This window comes from Rissa tridactyla, chromosome 3 (assembly GCF_028500815.1).
Source record: "Rissa tridactyla isolate bRisTri1 chromosome 3, bRisTri1.patW.cur.20221130, whole genome shotgun sequence".
Taxonomy (NCBI): Eukaryota; Metazoa; Chordata; class Aves; order Charadriiformes; family Laridae; genus Rissa; species Rissa tridactyla.
Genome location: NC_071468.1, coordinates 15219455 through 15236152, shown reverse-complemented (window position 1 = coordinate 15236152; position 16698 = coordinate 15219455). Strand labels below are relative to the sequence as shown.

Below are 16698 nucleotides of genomic sequence, written 5' to 3'. Positions count from 1 at the left end.
ATCACAGGTTCCCCAGTCTGAGCGTCTTAAAATCTACTACTAGCAAACAATGGGGGTAAGAAGTGCTCTTCTGTTCCCCAGCAGTTAAGAAACTTCAATGTGTCTCTTGGGGAAACCTCTGTAAGACTTGCTTAGATCCTGCTTCATTCTGAAGTGAAATCTGAGCAGGCTGGGAAGGTGTAGAAGGGCAGGAGCATTCTGTTGTGTCAGCAGTTTTTACCACTGTCTTGTTTTCTGCCTAGAAACCACATTATTTCTCTACCTGCCTCCAAAACCAACTTGCTAATGAGGGCAGCTGGTTTGTAAGCCTGGTGGCAAAGGCGCCAGCCTCACCACTTTTTCCTATTCCCCTTCCATGGGAGCCAGGAGGTAGCACTCCCTTTCAAACACCGGCTTCCTTGAGATAAGTTCAAGCCAATGCCTGGCAGCAGCCCTTCCTAAACATAAGCACCTCAGCACTCTCTTGACTCTTTTTGCTGCCTGGGCTGGATCCCCTGCAGACAGAAATTGCTGGAGTTCTGCCAGCTTCAACAAAGCTATGTTGATTTAAACCAGACGAGGATCTCGTCCTGTAGCTATTGAAAGGCTATCTGATGTGGCACACGTGAGCAGTTTCAGGCTATCCTGGATAGAAACGGTGACGTAGAGAGATCCCACCTACCCTGTACATTTTAACTGTTGTGATTAGGTCAGTTGACAGTCAGGTTGCGACAGTCCCCTTGTCCGGTTGGAGGTGTAGCAGAGCAAATTCCTTGGATGGTAGGATGAGCAGGAGATGGCTGTTCTCCATCTAGAGTTCACTCCATCTAGAGTTCTTACCTCCTGGCAAAAGGGTGGAGTGACCACGCACTGTAGTCACAGGGCCAATGCACGAGCACTTAATCGCACTAAGGCCAGAAAAGTAGTCAAGGAAGAACTTGCCCCACGTGCTGAGACAGGCCTCCAGTCCTACAACTAGGTACAGCATGCAAAAGTTTACAGAACTGGGACTCCCTTTTAGCCTTCTCTGCGTATGAGGAACGTTCCCCCAGCTGTTCCCAGATGTTTGGAGAGGCATTATTGGCTCAGGTCAAAGTGCACCAGTGACTTTCCCAACAGTGCACAGCTGGCATTTACTAGAGTAGCTGCAGGAATAGGACACCAAGGCCCACTTGGAGGCTGATAGAGAAATTTTGCAAAAGGAGAAGCAAGAAGTGCCAGTACATTTTGTAGGAGGGTATTTTTAGTACTGGAAATATCTGGAAAATAGGAACAATCTTGCAATATATGTCAGGATTTGAACTGGAGAGGAGATTGGGAAAGGGCGCTATGGAAACTTTTTGGGGGACTTGAAATGGGTCTATTCTGACTCGTATATAATGTCTTTTTTTTTTTTCCTTTAAGAACAAAAATATTTCCTCCTAAGCAAGTTTTCTTCACAGTGATAGCTCCATAAGAAAACTGGTTGCTTTCAGTGGCACTTTTTGACTGAAAAATGTTTACACCATGTAATATAAATTTTTGTTTATATCCACTTTTAAACACTTTCTGCTGAAGGGAGGAATGCTTGCACAGCATGTTTTTCAACCTTCTGATGAAGGCTTGCGCATCTTGCTACCTTTTGTAGACTGCCTGGAAGGAATTTATGATCTCCTAGCAGTGCACGGACCCATGTTGGAAAAGCTTAATGTGAGTTTTCAACTAACTCTAGCTGTCCTTTACAGCTTTACCGACATTTCTTTAGCTATGTCCCTGTGGTGGAAGATCCCTGTAAAACAAACAAGACCTGGCTCTGTGCAAGGTGGCTGCCCAATTAAAAAGAGAAAAGGAAGTTTCCATGAACAATTTCAATGCAAAGGAGCATTATAAAAGTGGGAAAGGCACAAGTCATCAGAAATCTTATGGTACAGAACACTGAAATATGGGAAAAGCCTAAGCAATCTGGGCAGAGCCTGTGCTGCTGAAACTTAATTGTGCATTGTTAATATGTGGTGTGAATAAGAACTGATCTTCTCAAACCTGAACGCTGCGATTACTACTCTTAGCTTTCTTCAAATGAAATGATGCATAGCTACCAGCTTTGTCTAAGGAACCTACAGGAAATGCGAGCTATGCCACCACCACCTTACAGAGTAAGAAAACGCCCACAGATGTTAGGTTTAAAGTATCAAGATGTTGCCCACTTCAGAGGATCAGCCTGAGACACTCAGAAGCTCACTAAGAGATTTTGTGCTATTCATCAGATCTATTTAGTGTCCCCAGGATTTCCAGATTTGCCATTGCAATGAGGAACCTGGGTGCCAATCCCTCTTAAACCCAATCCAGTGCTGCGCTAGATTTAGGAAGCCTGGACAGAGCAAGAAACCTGCTAGGTCACCTGGAAAGAAACCAGGTTGATTACCATGGGAGCCTTGTCTATGGCTCATCAATAAGTCACTGAAAGCAAGTGTTTCTGCAAAGCAGATAGGTATTAATTGACTCTTTCTAATGGAAATCTGTTCCACTGGGAGATACTGGACTGTGACACAGGTACTGCTCGCTTTGTCAGCAACCTTTCCTGAAAGCATTTAAATTCTCTGTAGCAAATTGCAAATCAAGTCCAAAGGGACATTAGTAAAGTCATGCTGTATCTCTGAGAGGCTCCTACTAGCGTTTCTGTGTACAGCTTGTACAGCTTGAGGTGAAACTCATATAGAACCCCTTTGGTTTTCACTACTGTCATTCGGAAGACTTACCTCTGCTAATTCTCTGTTTTTCTCCAGAAAGGATTCCTGGCGTATCAATGACACTGATGCTCTCTAACACGGGATTAGGTAGCTGGGCACAAACGAACCTGTGTGAAAATGAATGTGTTTAAAACAAAAGCAAAAGGTATTTATGATGTACCAAACATCACAGGCAGTATGGGACAAGCCAGGCTCTGATCTCACAAGCTGTCAGTTGGAGTTTGGAGTTACTCTTGATTTAAAGAGATGAGAAAGCAGCCAAAACTGAGCTCTTTCTCTGACTATTTTGCTGCTTCTGGAACATGGGTCTCAGTCACAACCTATGACAGTTTTTTTGTTTGTTTGTTTTTTTTATGTGGCCCCCAAATTGTGAATTATTAATGAAAATGTGGAAATCTAAATTTTTTCATTTGCTGTTTAGATTTTAGCAAGAAGTGGTATTTGTTTTTCTTCACTTAAGCTGAACTCAGTAACTTGTTTAAAAAAACCCATAAAAATCTGCAATGTAGTTGGACTTTTGTTCTCTTTTAAATCTGGTCTTAAACAGACAGAAAGTGTGCTATTCTTGCAGCATGAGATCTTAAGAGGCTGCTTAGTCTATCCTCCTGCCTCAAGGCAGGATCGATCAGATGTTTGTCTAAAGTGTTCTTAGAATCCGTAATAATGCAGACTCACCAACACTTGCTGGGAGTCTGCTCCATTACTTAATTTATCCCTACAGCAAAACCTCTTTTTCTTAACATCTAATCTAAATCTCCCATGCTACAACGCCTGTCAGTCTCAAACACAGAAGATGTGAAAAACCGTTTATTTTTCCCTTCTTGTCACAACGTATACTGTTGTCATCCTGTCTCCCCCTGGTCTTTCCTCTAAAGAAAACAATTTGGTATGTTTTTGGTTTTTTTTTGGTTTTTTTTGTTTTTTTGTTTTTTTTTTTCCTATCCCCTCCCTTTCAGTTCTCTTTAGCTGTCTTTCCAGCTCATTTCTAAATCCCTGGAGACCCTTGCAGCTTTCCTTTGGGTCCTCTCAAACTGCTCCACATATTTCTTCAGGCATGATGCCCCAACCTGATGTGGTACTCCAGCTGTGACCTTACCACTGGTGAACGGAGTAGATGGAATGCTCCTTATCTCTTACATATGACTGGTCCTGTTTACATATCTCAGTAAGATGTTTGCTTTTTTTAACAGCAGTATGACACTGTTGACTTACATTCAGTTTGTAATTCACTCCCCCCACCCCCTGCAGCTCCATTTCTGTGTAACTGTTCTTTAGCTAGTTGTTCCCCACCTCGTATCTATGCAAATTACTGCCTAAGAAGAGTAACTTGTGCTTGTTTTTAGTGGGTTGCAGCTCATCTATTTCAGTCGCTGGTAACAGCAAAGGACGGTAAACCCCTATCCACTTACGTGGCTCCTGGTAGCATTTCATGGATAGCCTTTTTGTGATGGCATTCCAGGCAGCTATAAATATGTGTGTGTATATGTACATATGTGTATTAATAGGGTGGTGTGACGTCCAGGTATAAAAAACATGTTACTGTGGGGGGAAGTAGAAGCACATAAAGGATGGGGGTTGGTGCGAGGGCCACTACATGCGGTAAGGCAGACAGAGCCTTGCAGCGCTCTGGTGAGTGGCTGGTTCTGCTGAAGTCCCTGCAGCTATGAACTCCTCCAGGCTATGCTACAACCTCACCTCAATTTTTCTACTTTTATGACTCCAGGAAGGTTCTGACAAGAGTGAATCCTCATGAGTTAGATGAGAGCTGACAGCTTAGGAGAGAAAGCAATTTCAGACCACATATTACAGCCTCTCTCCCACATCCACAGCTTGGCAGGTGGTAACAGGGAGCATTTCTGAATGCGTAACACTTCATGCAGAAGAGGGGGACTGGCTTGATTCCCCTGTTGAGTTCCAGCTACAGCAGAGAACAAAAGGCTCAGGAAGTCATGTTATTCCCCTGTCCTGCCATCCCAGGTTTGCTCTCCATTGTCATAGCCCTATGCATTCCTTGTGGTCTAATATTAAATGTCTCAGGCAAGGGGATTTTCCACCAGTTCCTCTAGGGAAAGTACTCTACAGGAGACTTCAGATACAAGGTCAGAGGCCAGCATGAGTGAGTGCATTCTGGCTCTGTTGGCAAGGTTGTTAAGGCTGCTGCCTTCCTGCTGTCCCAGCAGAACTGCAGGACCTCAGGGAACATGACCTAATTCTGTCCAGGGCCATATGAAGGCAAGAATGTGGTGCCAGGCTACACTTTCACTACCTTTACAGGCAGAGCATGGGCGTGAAGGAAGAACCTGTTATCCACGATGTCTCCTGTCGCTGACAATACAAAAGTGGGACTGACTCCACCTTAGGTTTCCCAAGACAGACTTTGGGGGTGGGAGGAATCTTGCAACCAAGCCAACGTGATATGAAAGTAATGGCTGAGATTCCTGATTTTGCTCCAGGCCCTTGGTGCCAAAACAAGTCCTCCTGATAATGAGGTGCAACCTGTAATCTCTCTGCTGGGATCCCTCCAGAGCTGAGGTACTGCCAGCAGAGTTGGAGTGAAGAAAACAAGCCTTTCTCTCAGGTTCTCAGGAACCATCTGGGGCAAGAAGAGGAGAACAAGAGACAGGGTCAGAGCACGGTACTGCAGAGCTGCAATCCCTTCAGCCCTGGGCAGCTTGTCAGCCCCATCCTCTGCCCTTAGCCAGGAAGGTATGGGCAGGCGCTCTGTCTCCTGAGAATGAAGGGAGGGAGGAGACAGGCTCTGAGCAGCACAATTAGCTGCTGTCTCCCAGCCAAATTCTGACTGTACCACTCTTCCCCTGCTTCCTGGAAGGCAGCAGATCAGTCTCTGCTGGGAAGGGAGTACCAGCTGAGGCTGGATGCTCACTCCTTCTGTTCCTCCACTTAGCTTCTGTGGAGCAGCAGGCTCTGCATCCCACAGGACACAGTGCCATGGGCTGCCACCTCCCAGCTGACCCCACCTTGGTCTTTGTGAATGCTACTGCCTTGTGCTACTCTGCTCCTTTCCACCAGTGCATATAGCCAGCTGATATCTTTAAACACCCAAGGGTCAAGCGGACTGGCCGTGGTCACTGTTTTATCTTAGTTCAGAAGGGTTGTTCCTGGAGATTACCTCCCTTCTTTAAATTTCCTGCTTACGGCCTCCTAGTTGAGGTTAGTGCCTTAGTAAACACATAACGGCAACAAGGTATGTGCAAGGCAGAGACAGCTCTGTATTGCCTCTTGCCAAGAAGCCAGGCCCACAACAGGGGTAAGCGTGGGTGGCTTGATTCAGTCCAGTGGGCGCACCCTGACTTACATCTGCTAAATTTCTGACCCTCTGAGTCAATTTTTGCATGTGCTTAATTTCCTAATTAGCTGGGTATTACCATCTGCATTTTCAGCACTGTGAAGCTCACACTGCTGAGTTAGTCCCCCTTAGCATGTCTTCCTCTGACAGCTTAGAAATCATTACCCCCTTTTTTTTTTTTAAGCTGTCAGCAGAAAAAGGGTTAATTAGGTGTTGTGGCTACTCCCTGCACTGCTAGTAGGGCTGCACTTCTGCTGCTGCTGAATCACTGCTGTGCCTCTCTGTCCTGCTGTCCTCACAGGCACATACTTGACTCCTTCCTCACAGGAGAAGGAAGAGTAGCTGAAGTGTAACAAGAACACAGCATGATACAGTGAACTAGGCTAATGGATGCAGAGATCCCTTGTTGTATTAGGAGCAAACTGCATTCAGGACACATAAATCAGTCCAGTTCAGGAGCGTTTGCTTTTTTGCCCTCCATGCCTGGCCTCCTTACTCCTGACACTGCTTCTCTGCAATGAACTGTCTGCCAGCTGTGGCTGTTCTTGGCTATCAGCAGAGCTGCTCTGAATGATGTTCTCTTCATCTACTATCTCTGCACTCCAGGCGAGAGGCCTGTTATTTTCTTGTGGCAAACCACCTTCCTCCCCTGGTGTAGGGAGCGGGCAGTCACCTGACCTAACTGTGGGCCAGGCGCAGATGTTCTGGGTCCTATAAAATATGGAAAACCTCTCAAAGTCTCTCTGGGTGCAGGACCACGTTGATGTATTTGAATGATGAGCCTGTGTAGTGATCAGATATTGCTTCCAGAGTCACCCTGAGGTACTGTGAGGTTCACTGCATAGTAGCAACTCTAGCTAGGTCCCTGTTCTCTCATCAAGCTTCTCCCCAGGTCCCTTTCCTGTCTCACTGCAGCCTACACGAGCACTGCTGTGGTCAGCACTGGTAGAAGATGCTGCGCGCTCTGGGTAGACACTCTTTAAGCTCGGAAGTTAATGGGGGAACCAAAGCCCAGCTTTCCTGGTTATTTGGCTAAGCAGCTGCCATGTTTGTAATGTCTGCCACACTGTGTTAGCAAGGAAGGCGCCGATGATGGGTGTAGTCAGACAGTTTGTTCCCATCTGCCTGCTGTAGCACAGTTTGTGCTCATCTAGGATATGGGTGTGTGCTGCTGGCTTCCTGCAAGGCCTAGATCCAAAATTCAGTATGGTTCGGCTAGGTCTAGAGGATGGAAAGGTTACATTCCTCATGTCACAAAGCTACCGTCCAAGCCCCTGCTACAGTTTGTTTTTTTTTTTTTTTACAGGAAAGACATTAGAGTGTCATCAGTTTGCACCTGAGGTTATATGTATAAGGCATCAGAATGGAGAGAGCTTGGTTTTATTACAAGGGGGGCACTCAAGCAATGTTTAAAAATGCAAGAAACCGAAGGCATGCATATTGTGCCAGTTCTATTTCTTTAATGACTTCAGTGGCTATGTCTGGTTGGAGTATTTAATTTCAGGGAACTGAACTGATGGCAGAACAGAAAAAGCTAGGGATATAAAAGCAAGGGAGAGGAAAGTGTAATAAAGAGATTTACCTCTAGACTCCTACCGGATGAGTCTGACAGGCTGTGCTGTGTTTTTTGTTTTGTTTGTTCAAGTAAAATGAAGGTTTGTCCTATGTTTGACTGATGTGCACCCGGTAGGACTGGAATGAATGGCTTTGCATCAGCCATGTGGATGGGGAAAAAAAAATAAAATAGTGTAATGCCTTATCCCTCTAAATTGCTAGCTATACTGCTCATTAGGTTCTAGCTTTATTCTCCAGAGCAACCAAGTTCTTGAGTACTGACCTGTTCAAAAAGGCATTGCCAAAGGCATTGAGCTTCCTGAACGGTTTTTTGGGATCCACCACCAATGCGTTTCCAGGAACGATTCCTTCCACATCTCCTTGCATAACTGCTATAAAGGAGTCAGTTGTAGGCTCTGGTCCAATCCTCATCCCTGGGAAATCCTGCTCCAGCAGGTACCTGTAGGCAAAAAAACAGGGTGTGGGCATGAGACGCGAGCTGTCTAAGTCCGAAATGAGTTGCACTGAAGACTGCAGTGTAATTATGAAGCTCAAGAGTATGGATCCTTCTGAGGCTATTTTTAGCACTGTCACTGAATCACTTGATAAATGTCGTGGTAGCTTTTCTACTCAGGATCTCCACATTTAAAGCTTTCTTATTTCAGGTGGATTAAGAATTTGAGAAGATTATAGCCACTGGGAAGAGATTCTCATCATGTTTGATCATTTTGTGTATTTTAATCCTCAAGACATTTGGAAGGGACTTAACATAGCAAAGTAAAAACAGCAGTTCACTGCAATTTACAGAGTTAATCCTGAAACCTTACTGGCCTTTGGTGCCAATATCAATTACTTCACTGCTGCTCATTTCAGCAGACTCATCTAACTAATGTGCTTAGCCCCCAGTCCAAATCAGTCGCTCATATGCCAGCTTCTCCTGTACTTGACTGTTGAAGTCTCAAGTCTCTCTTCTTGTGGGCTTCTGCAATGCAGCTACAGGTCTGCATTACAAACTGCTCAAGCATATTGAGCACTAAGCATGTGGGTGGCACAGTATATCCCAGTATCAAGCTAAATAGCACAGTAAGCACAGCATCCCTTATTATTTCCTAAGCCTCTGGCACTCTCTCTGAAGCTACAGCTTAGCAAATTTCAGGGAAAGATAGTCACCCATGGGGCTGTAGAACTTTGAATAGGACCCTGGCAGCACATCCTGACTTAACCCTGCCAAATTCAGCGTGGGTCCGTGGTGTGTATGGGACAGTTACCTTTAGCTCATGAAGGAGCCAAATGCCATCACTAAAGCCAGGTCTGTGTTTATGTGTGTGGGTGCAGAAAACATCCCACCTGCTGATCCTGTGCTGAAAACTGAGACCATTATGTCCACATGGCTTGCAAACGGGAGCTAGCACTGGTCTGGCCCTGAGTATGGGAAGCTGTTGGACTACCTGACCTGGTGATAAGCTCTGGATTGTTACATAAGGAACATAACCACTGCCAGGTTATGGAAGTTAGTACAATACTGTGTTGCTTGTTGCTAGCAGGTGGCTGGCACTTCCTCTTTCTTTGCTTTGACCTAATCTTTAGTAGGTAGAAAGTAGAAAGATAAATATAAAATCGCTGTGATGTTAAAAGTAGATTCAGGGGATGGGGGAAAAAAGGAAATTGGGAGAAGGGCTGAAGATTTTTCATGATTGAGACCAGTGTGTTTAACAACCAGCATTATTGGCTCACTCGGGCAAGTCTTATCAGAGAGGGTAAGTTCCTATATGAGGGACTACAGGACCACTGGCATGAAGGCTTGTGATAACTTTTTTTGTGTTCCTCCTTTCACCATCCTTTTGACAGAGGTAATCACCATCCAGTGCTTTAGGAACAACAAAAAAATAAATGTGTTTGTTCAGCAGGGCTGTTTACCGACACCATGTCAGCAAACGCATTTTCTGTTGCCAATGGGCAAGGCCAAATCAGCTGGATCTAAAGGTAAAAAAAGCAAGTACCTGGCCAGGATATACTGCAAATCATTGCTATTTATCTGTCTTTGTATGCATTAACGAGGAGAATGGCTGCAGCAGAAACTCTGACAATGACATCCAGAATTCCCTTAAGAACTGACCACCTCCCGTGTTGGTATTTTATCATGTATTTTCTTGTATCTTTCATCCAAAGTGATTTCCAAGTCCTGTGTTCACCAGACTGTCCCCAGAAGTGACTTCTGTTAATGTGAGCAACTCTTTGAGATTAAACAGCAGCTGTTTAACTGTTCCCAAAAAAATTGAAACAATCCAGGAAGCGAACAGCCCTCTGACCTCATGTATTAGTGTGGATATATCCTACCTATCTAAAACATATGCAGAGGTTCCTCAAACTTTCCTACAAAAGTGGGTCATTGCTTAACAGAACCAGACTGCAGCTAATGCTGGTGTGTGCCACCTCCCTGGATGGTGATCACAATACACCTTCCTGGCAGCTACAGTAACATCTCTCTAGGCTGAAGCAGCTGAGAACAAGGCAGGAGCTACTTTTCTCCCACCAAGGGCTCTGTAGACTATGATATGAATGTTCTTGGCTCTCTTCCCTGGAAAGCTCTTTACACTGAAACAACTAACACAAGGTTAGAAGCCACTTGGCTGGACTTGGGAAACTAGGCTCAGAACTCCTGAATGGCAATGCAAAAAATGTTAGGCCCTGATGGATATCACTGCAGTGGCTAGTCACTGCTATCAGCTTCCCTCTGCTCCCACTCTGCACTTTGCTTTTGGTCCGACATAGTGTTTTTAAGAGTGATATGCAGATGAGTATTCACTGACTTGATAGAAAGAAGTCTTTGAGTCCTCCCCTTGAAAACACTAGGGAGAAAAGAAACAGGTAGTGGTAACAATTGCCAAATGCAAAAAGTGAAGTGCTTTTGAGAAACACCCCTTATTGCCAATGCCAGGTTGCAGCCCTGCCATAACAATAACTTGCTTGTTTTTAATGGGTTGAGATACACATGTAATACAATAGCTTTTGAGCAACAGGAGAAAAAGCGCCTGGGGGGGGTTGGTTTGTCATTTATAGACAAAGCTCCCAAGAAAGTCTAAGCAAAAGTCCTGCAGAAAATAGCAACACTCCTCCTCCAGCCAGGCTGCTCAAAAGAATTTTATCACAGCTCCATTCAGCTAATGTTTCAAAGCATTTCTATGTTTATTTCTTGTATAAGACTTAAAAGAAAACAAACCCAACAAATGCACTCCCATACAGAAGTAGCTACAAGAGCATGTTAATTGACTTAACGTGCAACAAGTGATATGAAATCAGAGAGATGAAAACTTGCACTGCCTAGTATTGTAGCATCTATTTTAAGTAAGTCTTCCCTGGGAGATTTGGGTACATTGTGCAGCAGGGTGTCTGCAGCACAAGAATCTCATTGTACACAGGACAAATACAAGGGTATTTATTGACACTGTCTGATGGAGGGAAGGCACTTCTGCTAGGCAGCGACACAGGCTGCCTCTGCTAACAGAAGCAAGCTAGAGAACACACGCGATTGTCACATTGTGGGGTCTTCTGGGAGGGAAGAGCAAACAATAGCTGTGGAAAACACCAACTGACAGCAAGCAATTCTTCCTGCCAGTGCAGCATGCCTTATTCTGAGCTGCTGAACACCTTCAGGAGGCTGGGGGAGTGACCTCCAGCCAGGTTGGGGGAGAGTGCCAGCCAAGAGGTAAATTTTTTTTTTTTATGGCCAATCTGCTTTTAGAAGTGTCTGGAATTGATACCTGACTGCAAACATCAAGCTGTTTGTGCCATTTCAAGCCTGTTGCTGCTTCTGGTGAGGGGGGAGGTGAGGGACAAGAGCAGGAAAGCAGCATTAGTGCCAGCCTGGCTTGGAGGCGTAGCCTTTCCCAGGCAGGTTTGAGGCAGCATAGGAGCTAGGCAAGGAGATCCCAGGCTCTCTGGGCAGGAATGCTGCAGGATGTGGGGGCAGGGGCCGTTTGCTTGTGATGAGTCATGCAGGAGCCCTGCAGGATGCTGCTGTGTGTGGCAGCAGAGGTGATGCAGAGCAGGAAAGGGAAGAAGGGCAGAGAGGGAGGAAATGGTGACAACTGCCTGGTGCAGGCAGAGATGAAAGGTTCAGGGCCACACAGGGAGGTCACACCAGAGCTCTGCATGTAGCCTGTGACAAACAGTCTGGAGAGGCCAGGACATGTAAATGATTAGCTGTAGGAGGAAGGGGTGGCTACACCAGAAAAGCAAGCCATGTTGACAGTTAGTAGAGCTCTGTCAGGCTTGTTTATTTTATTAGCAGGGTAGCTGGACAGAAGCCAGGATTATTTTTAGAAAAGACCACAGAATCTAAGTTAATTAGGAGAGTAATGTTCTGTCCTGCACTCCCACCCTCTTACAGGAAACATAAAAAGCAATAACGTTGCAGAGGCAGGCTCCGGTGGCATCCTGCTGTGGCTGTCAGATATTTCCAGGTAGACGTGTTGCCTCTCCCTTGCCATCAGAGCCTTTCAGACCCCAGCCTGTGGAAACATTCTCAGCCAAATGTATCCTCAGCTGAGGAGAGAAATGGGAGTGAGCGAGAAGAGAGGACGAAGTAGGAATGGAAAAGCTGCAGTTAGCAACACTACATCTTTCACATAGCAAAATATGGCTCGGTTCTCTGCATCCCTGAAAGCAGGGGAAAGAACAGCCTGGTTCCACTGAAAACATGCCAGTACTCTGGTCTCGCTACACTAGTTTTGACCCACACAACTTGCCTCCCGCCTCAGCCTCTAGGAATGTTCCTCACTGCTGACCTTGACTGCCTTCTTTCTGCCACCAGCTCCTGACAATGGAGCAGCTTCATAGCAAGATGCTGCAGCTTAGGTGCTTCAGAGCCTTGTGTTTCATCTCAGATTCCCCAAGAACAAGGAAAGATGTTTGGGAGACAAACCCACCTCAGGTAGGTGACTGAAGTCCTCTGTCTTTTTTTTTAATGGTGTAATGGGATCCAGGTGAACTGGGACTGAGTTCATTCCACATTAGCATTTAGGGGCACTAAGTCATCTCCCTAAATTACATGGCAGTACAAGCAGGATACAGTGTTAACAGTGGAGTGGATATACAGGGATAACACTAATTATCCCCCATCATGACAAGATCATGGAAGAGATTTCTAGAGGCTGTTTCTTGCTTTACCTCTAATACCAAGACATAATGGTTCTTTCCCCTCCCACTTCCTCCCCCAGTCCCCTCTAACTCCTCCCTGTTCTCAATTTTAGGTCCCAGTCGCTTTCCCACAATAACTCTGGATGCTAATCTGGTGCTTATCCCAGCTCTCTAATGACCAGTGCCTGCAAACTCACACTGGAAGCCTATCAATCACAAGCAACACTTGGTTTTCTGGCACCTTTGTTTGGTTGGGATCACACTGGAGTACCAGACCCTCACACTCCTCTTACTATAAGAGGCCCTGGGTTCTCCAACAGTTCTCAACTTTCACCTTCTTATGCACTACTTTGTGTAAACACAAAGAAAACTGTGTCTTCCTGAAAGGCCTTCTCAGGTCTGTTTTTCACTCCTGTGAAGCCGAAGCTCCTGGTCACTTCTTCTTAACCATAATCCTTAGGTAGGTTCCTCCCAGCCCTGTGCACAGAGAAAGCTGGGAGATGAGGACACAAGCATGAATGAAATGCACTGGTTGAAGAGGCTCAGATCAGCTTGCTGACAGCAGAGCAAAGGAGCTGCTGCCATCCCATAGAAGCAAAGACTCAATCTTTTCCTTTTGCCTGGAAAATGCTTTAGACACCCAAACTTCTTGCAGAAGGAGTTCAGGCTTGCAGAAAGAGGACTTTACTGAACAGAGAGAGGCAAGACAGGAAGTCTCTGCTAACAACAGAATGCAGGGGAGACTGCAGGGAAAAGCTGATGCTGGCAATCCGGAGAGAAGCATTAAAAAGAGATGCTCTAGTTACACGGCCAGCAACATCAGGAAAGGATATTCAGCAACCTCCTTGTGTTGAGGGGAAGTTCTGCTCTGAGATGTCAGCAACCCAGAGGGCAGAAAAAGCCTTTCAAATAGGTCTGGTACCAAGTTACAGAACACAGATCTGGGGTGGAACCAGACAACTATGTTATCCAAGCTAGTCTCTCTGATTTTTCAGAAGAGCAAATGCCTTTATGTGTCAAATTCTTCTTAGGGTCATTCATGCCCCTTCACCATCTACTTGACCTGCTCACATGAGAAAAGCCTTCTCATTTAAACTTTGTTTGCCAGGTGCATGACAAGGTAGCAAAAATGCACTCTGTTCTTGGCTCCTGGCCAGGGCATTAAGTAGCAGGAATATTACAGGACACAAAAAAAATTCCTGCATTTCTCAAGGTCACTCCTGAAGAAGTACAGTCAATTTGATTCACCTCTCTACTCTCCACAGCTCCCTCCTCCTCCAAGAAATACTGGTAGAACAAAGGTCTGGCTGCTTGTGGCTTGTGTCCAGTTTTACACTGGGGTAATTCCACAGATTTCAACACAGCCACACCAGAAAAAGGCTGGAATTTAACACTAAGCTTATGAATCACATAGGAAACACAGACAGCACAGCTTCAGCGACAATCCCAAGAGAAAGGCTGCTACAAGTTGAACTAGCAGTGTGGCTGAACAGAGATCCCTGCAATCAAGTCCATCTGGAAAAGTTTAACCCTCTCTTTGACAGTTTCACATTAAACCTGGTGCTGGCAGCTGCCCTTTCTTTACAGTTTGGAACAAACTTGCTGCTCCCAGCATCTCAGAACAGTTAGATCAGGGCTTACTTTTGAGCCCTGATGATGGACAGGTCTCTCTTGTGGGCACACACACAGCTGAGCACACACACTTCTCAAACTAGGCTGTGAGCATTGGTGCTAGGCACAGTGCAGAGAAAGACAGGCTCAAGAGTGAAACACAGATCATTACAAACCCAAGTACCCACTTGAAGATTCCCTAGGCTATAGGTTGCCCCACCACCCAAAAACTACATCAAGTTGCTAAGAATGGCTGTTGGAGGGGCTTCCCTGACCTGAGCAGTCATGGGAAAACCCTGCGCAAGGCTTCCATCAGCCTTTGCACTTTGAGCAGACAAGGGGCCCTTGAGTGACTCACGTCTCCATGCTCATGCCCTGCCTGCACTCCTCAGCCCTGCCCTGGGCTACTTTTTGCCACGTCGGTGCTTCATGGGACATCTCACTTGCCCTCTCCTCACAAAGGGACACTCTCAGAGTTTGAGTGGAGGTGGCTTTTCAATTGAAAGCTGCTGATAGGCGTCAGGGGCGCAGAACGGGGAACAGAAGAGAGACCGAGGGGCAGCACGGGTAGCAGAGACCCCCCTCTGCCCCAACACGGCCCACGGGCATCAAGAGTGCGGGCACACCCGAGAAGGAGGAAGGCAGGCAGCCGGGTTTTACCTGATGAAAGTGGTCTTCCCAGTGGAGTACTGCCCCACGAGCAGCACCATGGGCTTATTGTCGAAGTCGGCATCCTCCAGCGCCGGCGAGTGGAACTCGTGGAACTTGTAGTGCTCTTCCAGGGGGAGCAGCTTGGTTTTGTAGAGCTTTTTCAGGCCCTCGCTGACCGTCTGGAACACCTCGGGGTCCTTCCTGCGGCGGTCGTCGGTGCCCAGCCAGCTGAACATCTTGGGGCCGCCTGAAGCCAGCTCCGCAGCGACCACCGAGGCTGGGCGAGGGACGGCGGCAGGGGAGGAGCCGCTGGCTGGCTAGCTGGCTGCCGGGGCGGGCTACCCCCGCATGCCCCCTCAGGCCGGGCCCCGGGGGACAGCCTGGCAGGCCTCGCTCCCCTCCAACGCCCACCCGCGAGGGCCGCCGCCTTATTTCGCGACCCGCAACCGGCGGTTTCAGTCAGAAAAACGGTCCCCGCGAGAGGCTAAAAAAAAAAAAAAAAAAAAAAAAAAAAGCCGCTTTTCTCCTCGCAGCCTCGGCGCCGGTGGACGCCGCCTCCCTTCACGCCGCCGGCTCCCGGCGTGGGCATGCCGCGGAGGCAGGGCGGGAGGGGCGGGCGGTGGCGGCAGCGCCCTCCGAGCGCGGCGGGCGGTGTTTAAGGGCGGCCCTCCAGGAAATGGGCCGGCGGCGGAAGTCGGCGGCTCCTGGCAGGCGCCGCCCGTTCTCCCCGGCGGGTGAAGCCGCGCCGGGCGGCGCCATGTTGAGGCGGGGCGGGAGGGGCGCGACGCCGGACGGCACAGCGCCCCCGGGGGGCCGCGGGGGGGACTTGCATCCCGGACGCCATTTTATTCCCCTTCTCACCTGGCTTTAAAACAAAACCCCTGCGTGCGCAAAGCTGACAGGGAGTTGGCTGTTTCTGAACACTGCCACCCCCAGCTATGTCCCCAGCCCTTCCCTAGGCCGATGATCTGCTGCACCGCTGCCGTCCCTCACTGCTTGGGGGGCTTGCAGAGACGAGGCTGGCTGTGCCCAGAAGAGTTCCCCATTTAAGCAGATTAGCTGCTGCCTCCACACCTTTATTCCTCCAGCGATTAGGGCTGACAGCAGGAAAGGCTGCACTGGTTTTCCAGCAGTGGCCTGTGGCTCAGTGTGTCCCCAGGGACGGCCATCGGCCGTAGTGCCCCGCTGCTGGGCTAGCCTCATCCGCGCTGAGCAGCTGGGACACAGCAGGGAATTTTTCCTAAAATACCTCCAAATGTCTTTTTCATTTGAGTTAATCCAGTGGGCCCGAGAGGTGTGGCAAGAGGCGGTTTTGGAGGCAGTCCCGCCATGTGGCAGGCTCCTGCTCTGTCCCAGCCATTTGCGGGTGGGAAGAGCCCAGGCCTTGCATTAAGGGGTGGTGGTGGTGCATTAAAAATGGTTATTTTTCATGGAGGAGACAGGACACCCAGAGACCCCTGTGGCCCTGTGTGCCCGGACAATGATCCAGGTCCCTTTCCATGCATCCTGCAGCCATTTTCCTGGCTGTTCCCGTTGTGTGATCCCACCGCGCTTGTGCGCTCTGCGGCACGGCCTGACTCGCGAGGTGCAAGCCATGACTCCAGGGACCGTTTTTTTCTTTTTTCTGGAAGAAAATAGCAAGCTGACTGTATTTTCTGAAGGTCAGGCTTCTCTGCTTTGCTGCCAATGCCTAAAGCAAGTCTGAAAGTGGAATTAATGTTTTGAAACCTC

General features: G+C 47.6%; 1 protein-coding gene across 1 annotated transcript in view; it reads right to left on the bottom strand.

Moving 5' to 3' along the window:
• EHD3 (EH domain containing 3) overlaps positions 1-15623 on the bottom strand; it is a 30463-nt gene extending 14840 nt beyond the window's left edge. The window contains exons 1-3 of the mRNA XM_054195637.1: positions 14977-15623; positions 7850-8026; positions 2715-2812 (exon numbers count right to left, since the gene is read on the bottom strand). Of these exons, the coding sequence (XP_054051612.1) occupies positions 2715-2812; positions 7850-8026; positions 14977-15203 (502 nt within the window). The 5' untranslated portion in view covers positions 15204-15623. The remainder of the gene's footprint in view (positions 1-2714; positions 2813-7849; positions 8027-14976) is intronic.
• Positions 15624-16698: the final 1075 nt, after the last annotated feature.